We start from the raw sequence: 22,431 nt of genomic DNA, 5'->3' as shown, positions 1-22,431 counted from the left end.
TAATAAATGAAAACATAAGTTTAGACCGTCAAATGAGCCTGAACGCATATTAGTGGATAATATAATATATTATATTATGACCATGCAATACAGGTTGATCACGCTAATCCAAATGATTACAACAGGTCGTAGGAAACGAGCAGAGCGAGAAAATATGGTATTTTTTGTTGTTGTATAGGCATACCAGTTATGACTTTGACGTTGGTGTTTAGTTAACGATAATATACGAATATTTTTAGTCGAAAATATATCAATAACGTACTCTAACCTGATTTACTGTTTAGTTTTCACTTCTCAGTTACATTGATATTTATACATCAAACACATCCATTACCTATCTAAGTAGATGCAGCGTGCATATAGATACCTATACCTATTTTACTTTCTGTACACAAATTGTAACTAATTTGTTTCTGCACGTTATTAACGATTTTTTTTTTCAAAGATCACAAGTGTGGACATGTTATTATATTAAATTTATATATGGGTATATACTGATTTGGAAAAATAGGAAGTAAATAAATAACCATATAAATTATGTTACAATCTAAATTATTTGCTATTAGGCAATGCAATACATTTAAATATTTTAAATTTGAGCGATCGAACGAAATTGAAGAAAAGAGTTTCAAATCAGTTTACAGGGGATGACTTTACAATTTATTCTGAAATTAAAAGTGGTTACTAACTACAATGTGTGTCTAGAACCCGTCATATTAAAATGTATATCAATACATTGTTTTTAATACAGTAAAAGAAATATTTTATAATTTGTAAATAGCTGTTTTAGAAATATCAAAAAATATATGTGTATTAGATTATGAACCAACATAAACAAGTTTATAATAACAGCATTAATTAAGATAATTAACATGAATTTTCGATTAATTTTTATTATTAAACACTATATAGAGTATTGAGTGATTTACATATACCATTTTTATAACTGGTACTAGAGCACAGACTATAAGGCACGCTAGAAAAAAACTTTCTCCGTCCTGATCCTCAAACTGCTGTCCATATTTTTTTTTAAAGGTGACTCGACTTTAAAGGTGTTTCCTAATTTCAAAACTATCATTTACTCAAATGCTTCTCATATTATGTAGTTGAATATTAAGTTTTCATGCTGTCTCAGATAGATGATTATTTCACTTTAATCATTGAATCGAAGAAAAATTGTTACCCTATATTTATTTCAATCAATTAAAACGTCCGTTGTATATTTATTATACCAATTTTAAACTATTGTCTCAAATTAAAATGGTTTTCCCTATTTTTGATAATAATATTTATTTAATATTTTTATAAAAACAAAAACTTGCTTGTTAATAACGTAACAAATGCACAAACGGAATTAATTATGCAATGCTAAACTAATCTTCAAGAATTATCAGTTATTAACAATAATATATTGTTTGGAACTTTGGAAGTAGAAAAAAATAAATATATTTTTAACGTATAACGAGAAATGTGAAAATCAATAAAATAACCAATAGTGCAATAAAGTATATTGAATATTATAATCGATAGTACAATGAAATAAATAGATATATTGATTTTTTATTATGGGCATGATATATTGATATGGGAGGCAGTTTAAGTAAAAAAAGGACACCTACCTATTTACGAAGCAGTTCGTGCGCACCGAAAATATATTGCGAACGTAGGATGTAATTATTTATTCTGTCCTTAAATAGTACAAGTCAATTATGATTATAAAATAAATTGAATGTTCTGATTAAATTTTTATCGTTTACCTATTCCGTTTAGACGTTTTCAAACTAATTAGCAACACTTTATTCCATATCAGTATATAGACAGTGACCAATATTTTATGTTTTCATGTCTTACTAATCAGTTTCTACATAAATATATAAATATGCGTAAGGTCAACAGCCAACAGGACAAAAATAATAATTAGTTACTTATGATAAAAACAGGTTACATTTAATTTAACTGCATTCATAAAAATGCATAAATTACTTCAAAATATATTTAAAATTTAAACGTGGAATTAAATCACTAGTATGTGTAACTAATTATTATCTAGTTAATCAAAGTAATATACTCAACTATTTGTAGGTATTTACATTTCGAATCTAATAACGTTTTTATAATATACATAAAATATAGACCCGATTAAATATTTAAATATTCGGTGAATAAATGTAAAAATTTAAAATTTTAAAAATATTATTATGTCATACGAGTATACACAATATGTGTTAATGGACTTAACTGAACAGCTTTCCAGATCACGATTAAATAATAATATCCAAACGCAATCAATTTGGACGAATTATACAAAATATTGATACCTAATATTTTTTAATATAACTTTATATAACATAATATATTTGTCAACTCTAATGTTTAATGAAATTATTAAATCAATAATTTTTGATTATTTGGCCAGATTGTAATAATAAACGGTACTCTATGAAAATACAATCGTTACAAGTTACAACATATTCTTGCTCAAGCGTTATATCATTAATAGCTTATTTACACAAAAATGACTTACCGATGGGCACATTTTGCAAGTATATTTTCGACCACCACCGTTTTGATGCGTAACCACGTGATGTGCGTCTGTGATTTTGGCGGCATTTATCGGATGTGGTACGATTAACATGGGCGTCGCTGAGTTACCAGTGGGTGAAATGCTGCTAGCCGTACTTGCTGTACTATGTGACCTTGGCGTACCACCCCCGTGTTGCTGGTACATGCCAGAACCATCCTCCATACCACCTGTAAATAAAATTTGAATAATTATCGCGAATTTTGATAATATAATTGATTATATCTATATGATAAAATAATGTAAAGATGTTATTATTATTAAACTAGTTGAACACGCAATTCATTTATGAGTTACCCTTTGGCAACCTATAGAGATTAAAAACAAAACTATGAAAACTCCCCGAGTCTCAAGGAATATGTGTGCAGAATATGGTGACAATTGTTTCAGTATTATATATTTCAAATTAGCCAAGTTTACCTAAATTAAAAATAATTTATTTAGGTACCATATAGGTATATGCAGATTAAACGGGTTATAAGCATTCTAATCGCAATGTTTTTATTATAAAAATATAAATGATTGGTTCAATGCTAAAACCGGTTTACGATCAAATTTTATGGTTTATTTATTTTGAATTAGTAAAACACCGAAAGAAAATCCAAAGTTGTTTGTTACTGAAGTATTGCTGGTATTTAGAGACTACAAATAGTTGAATACATTCATATACAAATCTAGATGATACCTGCTCGAGTATTTTGAATTTTTGAACAATAGAAATATATTATGGACTATGGTATATATTATTATTATTAGGTATGGAATAATAAATATTACATATCAGTTGCATGAGCATATGTATATTATACAGTTTATTGAATAATTTATGGTAAAAAAAAAACCGCAAGTTATGTAAAGAATTTTTATTTTTGCAACCAAAATTAACATTTTCTGTATATTTTCGATAAATTATAACAGATTATATATGTAGGTATCAGTGTACCGTCCCTATGAGTCGAAATGTATGCAAAATTCGGCGTTTCAAAGGGTTCCGGCGGTGTCATTATTCTTTGAAAACAACTATAATAATATGTTGGTATCGATTTAAAACCCGTTCTGAATTTGTCGTGACCATAAAACAGTATTAAATCTGTTATATTAATGTTATCGTTACACAATAGCTCATAATAATATGGTATTCTTAAAACATGAACCTTTCCCAAATTCACAACTACTTGATTAATGCAGAAAATCAGAAAATCAAACAGAATAATATGTATTACATCTTTAAGCGTGGCATGCTTATAACAACATTGTATTTTTTTGGTTGATAATAATTTTAAAATATTTCACAACTGCTACTATTTTCAAGTTATTAAAATGATATAATATAGGTAATATATTATCTGTATTTAATTGATATTAGCTAAATAATATAATATGGGTTTATGAAATAAACGATCAAATTATGTGTTTCAAAACTGGTTTCGTTAAACTAAATAAATAATATTGGCGTACAAAGGTCTCGCGAAACACGTTTGATCCCATGTAAATTCGATCGAGTTTGTTATAATATATTATGTATACATGTATATTTATACGAATTTCAAGCGTTTGTTAGCATAATATTTACCATCAGATGTAGGGGTACGTAAACTTTCACACCTCGACGTCCTTTCGTGAAAAATAAACAGAGTATACTTCCATATGCGTATATGCATATTGTGTGTCAAGATTTTCATGTTATTTGCATTTTGATATTTTAAAGCACTCGAATTAAACGGGTGGCATTGAAAAGCATAAAAATTGTATTTTATCGAAGCACACACATTATCACGAAAATGTGTAAGTGTCAAATAGAACATAAATATGGGGGCTGTCGAACTGCATTCCTTATACCTAAGCCAATGTTCGAATCGGATTCGGTCTGGTAATTTCGTAGAACTTATAAACGTTCATTTTAGAGTATTGTACGTGAGTGTTGGTGATTTAGTATTGAAATTGTCAACAACGTATTCTGAATAATTTAGAAATAAATGTTAATGTATTTTTATACGATTTTAATGTTTAAATTATATCTATGTAATATCTAAATTGCAATTATTTGTTAATTTTTTTAATAATATGTTTTTATATAATATTTTCAAAATTGTAACTATATATTATGTAATTATTATAATAAAAATACTAGTCTTTAAACAAATTATTCTCCGGACCATCTACTGAATGATACTCGTCGGTATGTAGGTTATATCACGTGCATGTAATTATCAAAACGAGTACAATTTAAAAAAAACAAGTGATATTCGACCTTACCCGTAAACAAGATGACACTCGCGGGTAACGCCTTAGATCATTCTGTATAGTATATCTATGTAATCTAAGGGTAACGGCCACATACAACCCGAATTACATGTACAATTTAACATTATAAAAAGTAAATCTTTAACCATTCGACACGCAATTTGATAAATCAGAACTACGGAAACTGACCCCCTGATGGTTCTCTGAGAATCCCTTTCTCTTATACTCTGGCCTCGGGCGGATGTTCATTCGCGTCATATTATATGTAGGGTATATTATGTGTACACGTCGTAATGATATCGGAAGAGTATAATAATAATATGTATTATAACTGTACCGAAGACAGCCAGCCGGCCCGAAGACTAGACTGACTACGTTCCGGGTACACACCGGAGGAGCGGGCGACGGTTCACTGCAGGGGAGAGGGTGTAATGAGCCGTATAACGCTGTCAGACTACTCGGAAAGGTATTCAAGGTGAGCATCGGTGAGCATAGGTGATCATACTAACAGTATGTCAGTATATACATATATATGTGTGTGTGTATTGCGTATGTGTGTGTAGGTCTGTGTGTGTGTGTGTACGTGAAAATGTACATTATATAAACAGCCTCGCCTTGTCAACTCGGACACGTACTCTGCAACCATCGTTATGACTGTCGACTACGATTACGACCCTGCGTGTCGTATCCATGGAAACTATCGATATCTTTAGAGAGAAAAAAAAGTTAATTATTATGCGTATTGGAATTGCTGCATATTCTATGCCCACGAGCCATCCACAGGACTTACAAGAGAACAAACAAATCACTCCGTTCGATAGTGGTTCTGCTTGACGGCCAGTTTGCCATATTTGCTAAATAAGGGTATACCCATGTCACTGCGGGGGAGATTTCGATAAAAGTATTACATTAAACGGAATTCTATATACGTATAATAATATTGTAATTTACTAACGAGTACTACAGCTACTACTTATCATACCTGGTCTGCATAAATGCATATATAGTGCATATATATATATAATATATTGTACACATATATCCTATGCAAGTACCAATACGTGGAAATATTGGCCATAATAAATATAATATCAGTGACTGTAACTATTTTTCAATGAATACATGTTAGGGTTGGGTATATAAGATCATAATATATACGTACCTTTTGAAAGTTGTTGAATATGATCGTTGTTGTTCATTTTTGCCTAAAATAAAAAAAAAATTATATTAGTTTTTATCGGATATCTATGCTTTATACAAATTCATGGATTCAAAGGTAATGTTGCTTTTTGAATTATGGTTTTATAGTATAACATCTATAAGTGTCTTGTAAATTGTGAATATATTATGTCGTTTTGGTAGAAAAAGCACGTATTTGACAACCACGTAATTAATAGGCACAAATTTATAATCTCTAAAAGCAAGGGACATATTATATTAAATTTATACAAAGAAAATAGATGATGAAAAAAATAATGCGTAGATCCATCATAATTTTAACTAGATATATCTGTATAAGTTAAATTAAGTTACCTATAGAAAGTTAAAAATGTACACCGTTTTTTGGTGTTATTTCATCGAACTACTCCTCTATCGTGTGTATATATATTTGATACAGGATAATATCCAAATTAATATTGTACTACCAATAGTATTTATTTTATTCCTATCAATAATATTTTGAATTATTATTTTTTGAATACTTAGCAACGGAGCCCAAAAGGAATCAAGTCAATAAGAGATAGGGCTTATAAAATATAAACCAGTTTAATCCAGACGCCTAAAACTGGATATAATATATGTATATCCATATTATACATATTAATATACGAACCACACAGTGTTTTTAATGGCCATCTAAAGTAAATACGTGTAGAAATCATAATGACGTGTAGTAGTAGTAGTAGTAGTAGTAGTAGTAGTAGTACTAGTAGTAGTAGTAGTAGTAGTAATAGTATTAGTAATAGTAGTAATAGTATTGTATATAAGTGCTAGTTGTAGTATATAGTGAGTAAAGTGTATAATATTGGCAAACGCGTTTGATTTTTTCTTTATCGTTTATGTTTTTTTTTTTTTTTAGAATTTTTACCTCATAGCCTTGTTTCATGGCTGTCTGTCTAGTCCAACTATAGTCCACTTCTTTGCCATGTCCACCACATTGCTGTAAACACACAAACAAAACCGACCAATCAGAATTAGACACAACAATCAGTGATAATCCGGACCTGCCGGAGTGCACAGCTCACGTGATTCGAGAATGCACAATTTTAACACAACCATAAACGAATAATATATTATTATATAATTTATATTATACTATTGATAATAATTAATAAACATTTATACTGAATATAAATTTGCAATCGATATAATATTAATGCGTGAATTACGTACGATTGGATTTTAACATATGCTGCGATATAGGTAGGTACTTATATAATATATTATTATTCTATGATTGTCTACAATTACAAATTTATTATACAATAATTATTGATAAATTAATAATTTCTTTTTTAATCATGATCAATGTAAAATCGATGTATATGTGACTACGACGAGGGGAACTATCCGGTAGACGTTTTAACATTTCCACAATGATAACGATAAGTGTAACGAGTTATACAATACCTATCTGACCATACTGATTATAATAATACATTGAAATGTATAGGTTTAATGAAATTCGAAGAAAACATTGTAAAAACGTATTGTATTAAGAATACTGTTTTGTTGTTTACGTGGCCTTATCGAATTTTTATTGCATAGAAACTTTCTTCAAAATCGTTTAATTATAAAAGTGTTTACTGGGCTTCACTATTTAAGCACAAACGGTTGTCATAAAACAATGACATTATTTTTTAGCTTTATACTTTTTCTCGATAACACTTTAAATAGAAGACGTTTTATTGATATATATATATTTGGAGCATAATACGTGCATATAATATAGCTTCTATTAGAGTAAATATTTATTAATTTTCCATCTGCATCTGAACCTGCCGTATCTCAGAAAAAATTAGGGTTATTGAATATTTTTTTTTAAATACCTTTACAATACAATAATAGTACGTTCGATTAACTTAAAAAAAAAACACCGTTATTTATTTTACAATCTCCAATTCATCTGGATATAAACATGTTTTATTATGTTTTCCTTTTCGGCGTTTTTATTGTTTGGCAAAACTTTACAGACGCAATGTTACCCCTCCGACCCCACCCAAGCTACCGAAACGGTGGACGACTGTCCCGGGCACCCGAATTCTCTGTCGATTTATTATCCGGTCCTCGTTCGAAACCACTATTATACACCGAGTAGGTATGTATATGTATATACAACTCGACATAACGGTCATCTACCCAGACGGTTTGAGAAACAATCGAATTCGAATAAACTGCTTCGCGAATGCACAGCATTGCGGTGAAACGTCGAGAATAATCAATGGTATCTACACGGGGGATAACGTAATTTTTACTCTTATTATAGTTATTTTAAAACTAAAAATATCATCAGGTTATGCGCACACGGTATACCGGCTATATTATTGCAACGCAGGTTAACAATATTGGATTGGTATACCTCGCGTGCTTACGATCCTAATTGCATACTAAATTTCAACCATATCGTCGAATAACAAACGAAATTCCAACGATGTGCTATGCACAGTTTATATGGCATATGACGTATATGGCTATTATGTGGTTAATTATGCAAAGAGTAGAGTACAATATTCTGTTCAATGTACGTCAAATCATCGTGATCTTGTCGCAACACACCGGTTCATAAAACATATATATATATATATAGAGAATCTAAAAAGTATTGTGCGGATACCCTATAGGTAATATCACCATGTACGTATATTATTTTAAACTGTTTAAAGTGTTCATCTCGCTGCAGGTGTACCTTAGTACCTACCTATAGTACCCGTCTACCTACCCCGTTAGATGCGTGTTGAGATATGATATCGTCACAAATTATCGAAAAACAGACTACGAATTTGGTTATTTTTGTATACACATGGTACATAAACTTCGTACATAATTGTGCCTGTCGTGTGATTACACTCAACGCTCGTCGACTATAATTTTATAGGTACACGGGGATAATATTTTATGTTCTGCTATTCGGGGACGTGTACGTTTTTTTCGATTCGTCGAAGTTAGACCGAAAACCCGATCGCGTGACTATATAACCCCGCAGAGTATTATAAACGACGTGTTGACGTAAAAGCTTACAGATGATGACTCCATAAGTTTCCAACGACGGATTAATTGCATAATATTATTAACGAGACGAATAACGACAGTATTGTATAATCGCATATAAATTTCATAACAGTTTTCACGTGAGTAATACAACTAGCTATTTATTAACCACTCGAGCACACAAACATTTGAAAAAAAAGATGGTATTGTGTAAATTAATTACTGAATCTAGTAAAAATAACCATAATATGAATATAATATGATATATTCCAAAATAAAACTATAGTGGTAGGTATTATCATATTATCATTGGGTAGCCTAAATCTATCGTTGTGTAGAAGTTTAGTTTGAAAAAAAAATGTTTTTCCTACATTTCTGGACAACGAGTTTGTCACATTGCTTACATATTTTGAATTTCAAGGATTTTCCTGAATTGTCAACCACAAATTTCATGCAAAATTTATGTCTAGATTTTATTATCGCGTATAATATTGAGAATACTTGCACCCTCAACCTGCGCAGTGTACACGGAAATTCGGCATTGTTATCGACGGCATGTCGTAAAATAGGCTAAGACGACAAAAGCGGTGTGAAAACGTTTCTTAAGGTTTTATTTTCTAATATATACATACATTATAGTTATAATGTATATACACAGCTTGTTTACCTTCGGGGGCTGTTTTCGGCCTACCCCTTGCTCGCCGCCGAAAATTGTTGTATTAATAAAATAAAATGCGTAATGAACCGTAACTACGTGATTTGAATAAAAATCCCACCGAGGCGTGTACGAATCACGGCGAAGATTAATGTTTTTCGTCAGTCGTAAAATGGAAAATATGATAAATGATAGGAGCCACAAGGTGTTCGATCTCGAATATATAGGAATGGGTACCTGTAAACCGTATACCTTGACAAATCCACGTTGTTCCGGATCGCGTCAGAATGTTAAATAGGTCTTGGGAACAAAAATCAAAACCAGATCTTGTGAAAAGGGTGCGACGCGTAAGCAGCTAATGTGACGTATAGGTACAGACAGTATAATGTTGTGTGGTACTTACCATACTTAACGCGCTAAACGATATTGGGTTATTTTTCACTGATAAAACATAAGGTTATACCTATCATATTTTATACTGTACAATATAATGTGAACAATTTTTTTACGATTGTTTTTTATCGAGTATTTTTGGAAATGTGTAGATTGTTTATTCAATATAGGTACAGTCCTTCGACTGGAAGATAGAAAATATGGACATTAAAATTATTTTAATATCTCTAGAAATATACCTATGTGGCTATGTTAACTATTTAAGTGTTTGTTAAAAATTTAAAAAGTCTAAACAAAATGATTATCTATGTTTGCAACATGTCGTCTGACATGCGAGGAATGTAGATCCGAGATAACCTATTTCGTTTTAAAAAATAAACAAATTTTATATTGTATAAAAATTAAAGTAACAATTTACAAGTTCAATTTTAGTTGTAATTTCATAATAATTCTAAGTTTCAAAATATTCAAATACTATTTTTTATTATTAAATTGTGTTTAATGTATATTTCTATATATATATCACTCAATGTTTCTTTCTATGAACTTATGCGGTGTCAAAGATTATATAAACGCTCATAGAAAAAATATTATAATAAACTCAACCGATAATTTTTTTTTTTAAATGGAATTGGTGTAGAAAACAATTTAATTATTATGTTATAATTTGTATTTAAAAATTGAAAAAAAATGTATAGTTAGTCGCAATACATTATATTTATATATTAAATTATTTAGTTAATTATAAAGATATTATTATAAAGAAAATATAGTAAGACCGAAAAAATTTTTCATATCAAATGACGAGTTTTATTACGAAACTTTTTTGTTAATAATACGAATCTGTATAAATTACACGTGAAAGTATTAAACCATTCTAGACAGATGTGTTATAAGTATACGGTATTTTAGATATATTATATTTGGGTACCTATGTATACAAAAAGATTGACATATTTGATCAGCTGCTCTTTAACTAAAGTTATCGAAAATATGATCATCAGTAATTTACTAGGTTGGATTATTCTTACTTTTATGGTAGTGTTAAATATTTTATGTTTAATAATAAAAACGAAATGATTTAATAATAAAGTGCATATTATATAATACATAATATTATAAATTATAAAATCCTACATATTAATCAAAATAATATTGTTGTGTTATTGTTTTACATACATTTATAATTCTTTATAAAGTATATTTATACCATAATTATGTAGCCCTTAAATTAATAAAATATAATTTAATTTTTATAAATTATCAACTGAATATAGTGTATGTAGTGACAATTGGGTTATAGGTTTAAACAGCGTTCAGTGGTTCGTATAATTCAATTGAAAAAATAGTTAGAAAAGAAAAACCACATAACGGGCATACAATAAGCATACCTAATAAATTGTATGTGTATGTTTAAATATCGAACGTGTTTGTAATAACTGTATTGATATATTTGTATTTAATATCTTTTAAAAATAATAAACGGTTTTAATCACTGCTAGTGTCTGCTTCGATAGATTTAATGCTATATAGAAGAAGTTCGACGACGCAAAGAGGATAACCTAAAAATACTATTAAACCATTGTTGTTGTTATATATATTGTCAAGTAGAGTAAAAAAAAAAAAAAAAAGAAAAAAGGCACCGACATGTGACGGAATTTAGAGAACACAATTCTGCCGTCGTGGGCGAATTAAAGAAGACTTTAGGACGCATTGTGCGCTAATGAAGCTCAGAGGGGTGAGTCGGGTGGTGGGGAAAGCGCCGAGACTTGGCTGGCGGAAGACGACCGGCGGATAGCAGTGGCGGGGAGGGTTGAAAAAAGTCCCGGACCAGAAAAAAAGGGGTCGCGTGTATACACACACACATAAATATATATATATATATATATATACATGCATACATACGGGAGAGGGGAAGTAGTGGGCGTAAAACGTTATAAAAAAATCAATAAGTGCTGTAAAAAAACCGGGGTTTTTTTCCCCGGGGATGATGGACGGGGGGTTAGTGGTGGAGGTGGAAAGCGCATGCTCATCAACGCAAACGGAGGGTAAAAAGCTGGTGAACTTTTTTTTCACCCACTGCCTGTATAACCCTTGTTAAAAAAGTTTCGTGATGTGAAAATGTAGAGAAAAAAAGCATAAAAAAAGCAACACTTAATCGAGTGTATGTGTGTGTGTGAAAAATATCACGTAAAGTATACGAGCTCAAGAGCGACTAAAGGTCAAACTTTTTAACACATCAAGAAGACGCTTCGGAGGAAAGGGTTCAACGCGTGTATTTCAAAGGAGATATTTGTATAGTTGTAAACTAAAGGGAAACAGAATTTCTCCGAAGAACTAACACCGATATAATTAATGTCGAAATTAATTGAGATCAAAAATCTTTCACCGCCATCGTACAATATATTATATTTACTCGTGTATTACGAAAACTTATGACAATTATTAACGCAATATATTCGATAGATTGTTAGCTGTTCGAAATATGACGACACAGTCTCTAGAACGTGAATCAAAATTTACTCATATGGACGTATTTGAAGTAAAAAACAAATAGCTATCGTTCAGGCTGAGTTTTGATTGTGTTTCTAATCGTATTATCGTAATCTATATCTATACGTATACAACTATAGTAACCGACAGCATATACGTATTAATAAGAATACACTCACGATAAACTTTATACTGACGAGCAATTAGAATTTGAGACTAACTGAAACTAGACGAAAGAATATACTATCATTATTTTGTTCGTCTGAAAATACCATAGTCATGTATGGATAAATTTATAATACATCTAAAAACAGTTTTACGCCGTATTTCATTAATCGTCATGTCTCGTGTGTCTGGTATAATATTTTCGCGTGTGTGTTTACATTTTATAGTTTTAAAAACATCGATAAACAATGATATTGTATATACTTACCAAACGGTTTGATATATCTAACGATACATTACATAGATAAAAGATATGTCCAATTTGTCACTTTGCCATATTTTATTTATTATTCTTGTTTGCATATTGAATATATATGTACTAACTGTAGAAACTGTTCACGGTTAGCACTTTAGAAGATAGTGTACGCCAAATATAATAAAATAAAGTCTAATCGAAACAGTTGATTTTAATGTTTAAAAAAAAAAAAATTACGTTTTCAACTCAAAATATCTAATCTACTTTTAAGATCGAATATAGTTTTATTTATATGTAATTTTAGTAAATTAAATAAATCAATTCAAAAGCAATATTGCTGTGAATGTTGATATATCGTATAGGTACATTAAATACCCGTATTAGATTGTAAACAATAATTTTGATAAGTTTATAAATGATGTAGTAAAAACAGATTTCAGCTGCGATTTTTAATATATATTTTTTTTACTGATTGATATGGAATTTTTATATAATCATAATATAACTATACGAGTTTTATAATACAATACTTTAAAATATGTACTTTTTGTTTGATTTTTAATACGTAAAACTTCGTGACTTTTGTGATACATAATATATTATAAATTATAAAAATAAGTTGTGGCAAATGTTAAAATATAATTAAATAAGGCATATTGTTTGTTGGACTATATTTAAACATGTAAAATATTTCCGAGAGGTGTTATTAGATATACTATTTCGCGATCAACTGTTTACATAGGAAAATAATATATTACAAAAGTATATATCCATAATGTTTAATATATTTTATAGGACGGACTATACGGTTTATTCGATTCACTTAGAACTAGTAAGGAAGCATCGTAATCGACAGCGGCGGTTTACTTACGTTGAATTACCTGACTAAGGGCTATATAATGTTATAATGTATCTTTTATCTTTCTATCTATATATATATTATATAACAATAATGGTATTTGGCCATTCGGAATCAATTATCCCTCGAGATTACGCGCGTTTCAAAACGCGTCCCAGGTGAAACCCGAACGTCCACCGCCGCCGAAACTAATAGATATAAATATGATCGATTACTATTATTAATCCAATATTAATGTGTATGTGTATGTAATGATGATTATTATAATTATTTTCATTTTTTCATTTATACACAGGGTGATTCTTTTTATATTAAATACTTATTATCTCGAAAACGTTTTTGAAAAATGTTCTTGCATAATTAATAATCACAATATAACAACATTTTTTTCAAAATGTTTTTGTTTACTATTTTACACCGTTTATGTCATGGTAAATTTTTAAAATGCATAAAATTTATAAATTTTGATTTATAGAAATTGAATTTCACGCAACTATAATATAAGTACTTTTTAAATCTAGTTAATTAGTTTATAACCAATAAGTACTTTAAGTTTAGATGCGTGTAGTGAAGTGACACAACTGAGGTATATCCGGATAAATATTGGTCCACCAGGTAAAGATAAGCTGAGTGTTAAACTGTTAAGAGAACGACCTTGCAGCATAATATTAATAAATTTACATAATAGTATTCATGTCTCATGAACCTTGAGTATGTTGGTACCTAAATGTAGTATCGTGACCATATTTGGTTTTTTTTGTGTTTACTGGGTCTATAGTTCATTTAATTAATTAATTATTTCTTTTTTTTTATCGAAAATCTACACGGCAAAACAAATTAACATTGTATTGGAACCGAAGTTTTCTCAGAATGCGGTCGTGTTCCTAAATTGCATTTGAACTGTCACTATACAGAAACTATTTGTTCCTTTTTTTAAGCTATTCATTTATATTGACGTGGTTAACAACTTTTCTTTTATCTAAACGTACACATTTTTTATCCACACAACTAAAACCTACACTGCCGTTTAATGAACATCGTTTGTAAATATAGTTAGAATTTCAAGCAGGCGTAAATAAGGAAATGTAATCGAAACAACAAATATAATTATTTAACGATATAATAATATTAATAATAATAAAAAAAAAATCAAAGTGATAAATATTCTTTTTTTCACGAAAGAATATTGTGGTACAGATATAATTTTTAATTTTGTAAAACGTATTAAAAAAAAAACTGTGTCCAAAGTGAACAACATGAATTATTATTGAAGTGTTTAAAGTTCCATGAAAGTTTTGAATTGTATTTTGCCATTATGAGTATAATAAGAAGAATGAGTATAGTGAGAAAAATAAAGAGTAAAACGTTGTGTTTTTGATTAGAAAAAAAATAAATAGATACTATAATATTATAATATTGATCGTATTCCTAACAGACTATCATAGTCGTAGTAATATCTATATCATTCATTAATATCATACATCAAACGTAATAATAATCATCATCATCATCATCATCATCGTGTAGATGAATAATTTTTAAATAATATATTACTGAAGAATTTAACAACGAGATACATTCAACATTCAACTAATTTTTGTTTTGATTATCAAATTAAACTGTTGTCTTTAATTATATTTTCTACACATCATACGTAATATCAAACAACATATACGTGTTTATTTCATTTAAATAAAAACGTATAAAATGAATTTTTAGACCAATTGTTAACTGTGTTGGCGACTATGTGTATGTATGAATTTAGTAGGTATAAATGGTATAACCGTATAATGTTATTGTTGTGTGTTTTTCGTCGATTTCCGTGTTAAGTAACTTTGAGATTTCAAACGTCGTATCATGTGTCAAACCGCGTTAGGTTATGAGTGTTATGACATTTGACCTTTCGTTCAGTTTTTTCACACGGCAGGCTATTGACACGACATTTTAGGTCAATATTTATAACAACATGCGTACATTTTAATAGGAATCGATCGTTATTGCTAGCCGAACATTATTTCAACAAGTTGTTAAGATAATAATTATTCCCGGATTTGACCAGTCGTCTACTCGTACATTGGGAAAATGCAAATTATGTTAATATTGTAATCGTAATCTACACAGACCAATTATGTAGGTCAAGTGTATATATTTATATTCTATAATACCTACATTTTTGTATAAAATAATATAAACTCGTCGAAATAAATCGTCCAAGTTAAACAAAATAATTTGTGCACGTGTATGGTGTGTTCCTATTTATAATTACATATTGAGTGGATTATTGTTTAACTTGCGTGAATACAGACAAAAATATTTTTACTAAGTAGGTGTAGTATAGTAATTAGTACGAATATAAGACCCGTAGGTACTCATATAGGGCACAACAAGGGTGTACATTTTTTGGGACAAGGGGAATGTAGTGCCCATTTCTCATCAAGATTATATTTTAACTCAAAATAATCTGCGGGGAGAGTCTACTCTTATAAATATTTCATCAGACATTTTAGATTCTAACCGAAAAGCGACGAGTGTATTGGTTCCACAACAGTGTTTATTTTTTCATACAAATGGCACTATCGTAAACCAAGTATAAGCCGATCATAGAAATAGTCTACCCAAAATTATATACAATGCATTTATCACTATTATATCTAACCGGGATTTTTATTTTGAATTTGAATTACTCATAAAAATTTATTAACTTGCAATATGAGAATATGTAATAAAAAAAAACCCTATTTCATATTCAATTTTTTTTTTTGGGGGGGGGGGGGGCGGGAGAAGTGGTTAAAGTTCCCTAGTCGTACTCGTGTACACCTCAAATATTTAATATTATAATATCATAATGTGTATTGATAACACGAAGAACCGATTTTAAGTCACTGTAAGTACATAAAACGCGCATCGAACACAAGCCAATATCGTACATATCATGTATCGTATTTGTATGATGTATATATATGATGGTATACTAAATACTACTGAAAATCGGCAGACTGCGAAAGGTGTTGGGTTGAAAGTCCTAATCGGCTTCCGATGTATTGTTTTCAATTCACCGTTTGTATAAAAGGCGTAGTTACCGACCGCCGGACGATCCGCGCTGGACACACGCGTCTATACATAATAAATATAAAATATATTACGATGCACGCGCGCGAGCCGGTCTTGTTTTACAAATAATACATGTGCATCAACACACGTCTGTATATTATAGTATTAATATGCTCGCATATTATTCCAACTCCTGGGCAGTTTTTCGGTTTTTTTTTTCAAATATTTTCACCGCGGGAAGGCGATTTTATTGTCCAAGCGATTTACGACTCGTCGAAACCGCGATGGCGCGGTGCATATATATATATATGGGCGTCGAACTGCAGCAGATATCCCCCCGGGCTCGAACTATGGATAATAATAATAATAATACTATCGCACCATAAACACGGACACGCGGCGACGGTAATAATAATAATAAATAGTTTAAACCCTTTTCGGCGGGTAAACGAAAATATACGAGGAGCGATAAAAACCCAGTTTCTTAAACGGTATAATCGGCGCGGCGACACTCGTTGTAATAATTTCACTAATGCCCGAGCAGCATAAATAATACTAATGTTATAATAATAATAATAATATGTAGAAGTACTATAATATATTATATCATACGATAAATTTTAACGTACAGTTGTCAGCATATTATTCTGCAGCGAGAAGGCATTATTATCTGTAAACGTGATGTAGGTATACAGTGTACCTATATTAAATTACCGATTTCGCCGGCACCTACACCTAATCAAAACGCTATAACATTATAATATACTGACACGGTCGTGTCTGAAACTATGATTTTTGTAATATTATGTAACACCGCAGCAGGAAGTGATGGAAAAATCAAAATTAATAATAAGACGCGTGCAGATATGAATAAATTGTATTTGATTTTAATTGACTGCAATACACATCATTGGAGTCCGGGGTACGGGACACCTATATGGCAGCCGGCAGGCTACTAAATAACTTTAAATTTATATTAAAATTACGGATAATATTAAGATTATGAGCCAATTTAATTATTAATCGATAACAATCAGTGTTCCGGCATATTTTAAACTACAGCCGGTTCGGAAGAAATTTAATTAACGCCGTTTATAATAAACTATTTAGGTGTACAATATTGAGTGTTATTTTTTTATACAGCAAATTACTTTTAATGTTTATTTAATTTATCAAAGTTCGTTTGGCGAATATCTTCTACCCAAATTATATATATAGGCGTGAATAATATTCAAAAGTTTCTACTTAATTAATATAAAATATTACATATACTTATTTGGTGACAATCTGCGCGTAACGTATTAAAATCACGTTAAAATATCACAAGAAAATTGTTTCAGGTTAATTGGACCTTAAATAATAATATAACTTAACGAGTATTTTTATTATTTATGTATTTAATTAAGTTAATTAATTACGAGCGATGTACAATAATATACAAATATAATATTTAGGTTGCGCCTATCTACATGTCTGCAGTCTGTCTGTCTATCTTATCGTTATTTACTATGGTGTATACGGAGTGGCTCTTTCAATATAGTTAGGTAGTTATATTACACTGATTACCTCGTTCTATAAAAAAATTAATTTTACTTATTTTTAATTTACAATTTTTTTTTTAAATATTATATAATAATATATATACCTACCTATTATACCTATAGGTTAAAGAAGTATATATACATTTTTTAAATGGAATAATTTAAAAAGAAACTACTGTAGACATATAGTAAATCAATTACAGATAATTATTTATAACTTTATAGACGTCGTAATATAAAAAATAATATATTATATTAGCACCTATATACAAGAGAAATAAAGAGGTAAAGTAAACCGGATAAATTTTTTTCTGCTATATTTTCTTAATAATACAAGAGCTCTTCTGTAAATTTAAAAATATATTTTTTTTTTAGATACTTATATAATGTTATGAATAATAAACTATTAGACAACTAACACATTTCTGATTTTTAAAGATCAAATTTCTCTGAAAAATGTCTTACTTCAACGAGTAATATTTGCTAAGTACGATGTTATATAAATTATAATACACAGCGCAATAAAATGGAAGAGATAAACAAAATACTAGTAAAAAATAGTATATAGTAAATACTACAAATATATTATATACGTGAAAATATATGATAATTATAGCTAATTATTATATTGGGTAAGTAGTAAAAATTATATGAAAAAAAAAGGACTAGAATTAAATGTAGAACGAATTGGACTATATTTATATGCATAAATACTAATTATGTTAATGTACACATAACATAATAAACACGTGCTAGTAAGTATAAAATAATAAAGCAGTGGAACTGATTAGATAAAAAAAGTTCAATCGGTCAAAATTCAATAACTATAATTGTTAGGTAATCATAACCTAGTGGTAACACACCACCGGCGTGGATTCCATGTATATGTATCGAACATGTTGCACGTCGATGTACTTAGACTTAATATATTTCAAACACGCCTTCGTCGTTGTGTATAAAAATTTCCAGACAAACAAACACACAAACAATAATTAATATTATGGCAGTTGCGCGCACACCATCCATTCCAATCTATAATTTTTCGATTACGACCGTTTTGGTCTGATAACCGTCATTGAATAAAAAAATGTCATCTTTCCGCCGTTTAAACGCGCCGTCGCCGCCGTCGTTTTGCCGGATGAACAATAATTTCTATACAAATAATTAAGAAGTCTAGAATGTAGGTACCTATAGGTATTTATGCATTATTATTTATTAGGCACTTTTATTGTACTATTGTAGATTGTAAGCTATTTGATGCTACGTTTTGATTATGATTTTTATCACCGACCATCACCTACATTTTGAAGTTTTATCATTTATAGTAGCTGCGTATTTTTACACTTGAAACCAACAACTACCATAGAATATTTATTTACTTCTTAGAAATATCTCGTGGTTGACGTGGTTAAATAAAGTTACGAGCTATAATGATATTTTTACAATTTTTATTTTTATAGAATTTCTTTACGACCCGAGGAATAATTCTAAATGCCACTGATTTCCCAAGTTAAAATGTCGCGGGATTGTTTATAAGTTTTATAAGTTGACATAAAACTATATCTACCCAGAGGTCAGCTGATGATATTCTTTACTACGCTTAAACTAAAATAATATTACTATTAACACTATGGCATCTCAAAACTCATAATAAAAAATATAGGTACTTCAACGTAGAATATCTGATTAAAGATTTTGATACTGTTTATATATTATAATGGCGTTAGAAAGTAAGTTAAAAATATTTTTAACACAACAACAAATCATAAGAATATTTAAATTCGCATGGGATTGCAGTATAAATTATAGTTTATTTATAGTATGTTAATTGATTTTATGTCATAATTTGGAATTTTAATTCTGTTTTTTCTTTAAATTTATTATATAATCCATATAAAGATAAAAAATTATCGTCTGAAAAAAAAACTTCAACATTCAAGAAATATATGATAAAATATAATTTAATGTCTGCAGTAGGTACCTTTAAAATTTCTTACTGGTTATTTCTACACTACTAAAATAATACAGATTCAAATTTTTTACGACCTTCATCAGTATTTTAACTACCTAACAATTATTATTATTAAATATTATTTGTTCATCATTGATTTCGGGATATACAAATATAATAAAGTGTTATGGATACTATATAATTGACATGCTAAAATTATTATTCTGCATTTATAATTTCAGATTTGAAAGAGACATATTAAAAACTCTTTTATTCTAGAAATTGGTTATTTGTTATTTATTAGCCTTACATCATATATTATTATACCAGATAACTTTATTCGTTAAAATGGAATAGTGATTATATACTCGTATTTCATAACGGTTAAAATAATACATATTATATAATATAATAAATATATATATAGTATATACACCAAAACTTTTTGTAATAAATAATAATACAATATATTGGAAATACTGGATTTCTAAAACTGTTGTTATTTTAATTTTGCCCGTTATAATAACATGCTCGTATAACATTATATTATACTCGTATAATATTGTACACACGCTATACTAATATACTCTACACATTGATTTTGGAACGATCAAATTGTACGATGATATCACGAAATAAAGATGTCTACGTCGTTATAATATTATTTGGGTGGTCCAAAATGGAAAAAAAAGCGAAAGGATGAATTCATTATTTACTTATCTTTTCCCCTATTCGCACGACGAAACGGCACGGAGAGAGGGGGTCGACGAGGATGCGAATCCTAAATTTGCGCAGCAGAGTCTGCCATACAGCCGCGATGTCAACCGCGAATAATATGACAACATCATCATCATCATCATTATCATCGCACCGGGAGAACAACCGTAATATAAACTATACACATATACATACATAATATAATTATACATACGCCACTATTGTACAGATATAATACATACAATATTATATCGCCGCGTATAACAGTCGTTTTTAGCGTCACGCACGTATATCGGCCGGGTTTGTTCGCATGCGGTGGCTAATCGACGGAATTAACACCTACCTATATAATATATTATTATATATTATCGTCCCGTTCATTAGCGAATTTATTCAAACACGGCCCCTACCCATATACAGTGTTATGCGCACTGCACGGATACGGCAAAGGCGCGTCCGCGAAATAATGATGGACGAAAAAAAAAAAATAAAATAATATAATAAATACATTATAAGTGTAACTAATTACCGCGGGACAGGAGTATCGAAAAAAAGTGTTTCTCTGTCTCTCTCTTTTTCTCTCTCTATATATAAATCGGGCAGAAACAATGGCGGTTATATTACAGTTTTTTTTTTCAATACTTTTATTCCCATGATCATGCAAATAGGTATAGAACATCCCGACGACGATGAGGACGCGGTCGCCCCCTCCCCCCCAAAGAATCATTAATTTAACGCGGTTTCTTTCGTGATCGCACGTACGCGCACGTAATGTCGCATTATCTATACCTCGCGGGTATTATAATATTATACATTCATTCATTAACATGCGGTCCCCATATGCCCTATGTAAAGCGCGGCGGTTTATTCAATCGGTCGACACAGTCTAAAAATATAAAATACATAATATTATGTACCTAACGTTGGGTTATAATTTTAATATGCCCTCGTATGTGCTATTCCGTTGCAGTGTGCACTCAATACACGGCATTCTGTATCTGCAGTGTTTGTACAAGTAATACGACGAAGAAAGCTATAACATTTTAGAGTGCAGTTTTGTGACCGTACACACATTTGATATCTATATCCTATTTACTTCCTGCAAGTTCTAACGAAGTCCTTTTATATAAATTGGTCGTGGTCCGTTCTATAATTAAATTTATGCTCACAAATATTCAAAAAATCCCAAAAATATTATGTAGGTACATGCACAACTCTAAATATTTCCCATGGAATATCGAAATATAAAAATATTTTTTAATCCTTATAAAAAAAAACTGTCGTAAACACTTGAACTGGTATAATACTTATTATTT

The 22,431-nt window shown here is 29.8% G+C and overlaps 1 protein-coding gene across 1 annotated transcript in view; it reads right to left on the bottom strand.

Moving 5' to 3' along the window:
- Window positions 1-22,431, bottom strand: part of LOC132923449 (zinc finger protein rotund-like) — a 108,943-nt gene that overhangs the window by 58,820 nt on the left and 27,692 nt on the right. The window contains 3 exon segments of the mRNA XM_060987446.1: window positions 2,525-2,751; window positions 5,988-6,030; window positions 6,915-6,986. Of these exon segments, the coding sequence (XP_060843429.1) occupies window positions 2,525-2,751; window positions 5,988-6,030; window positions 6,915-6,986 (342 nt within the window).

This window comes from Rhopalosiphum padi, chromosome 2 (genome assembly GCF_020882245.1).
Source record: "Rhopalosiphum padi isolate XX-2018 chromosome 2, ASM2088224v1, whole genome shotgun sequence".
NCBI lineage: Eukaryota > Metazoa > Arthropoda > Insecta > Hemiptera > Aphididae > Rhopalosiphum > Rhopalosiphum padi.
This window is presented reverse-complemented; position numbering and strand designations above follow the sequence as displayed.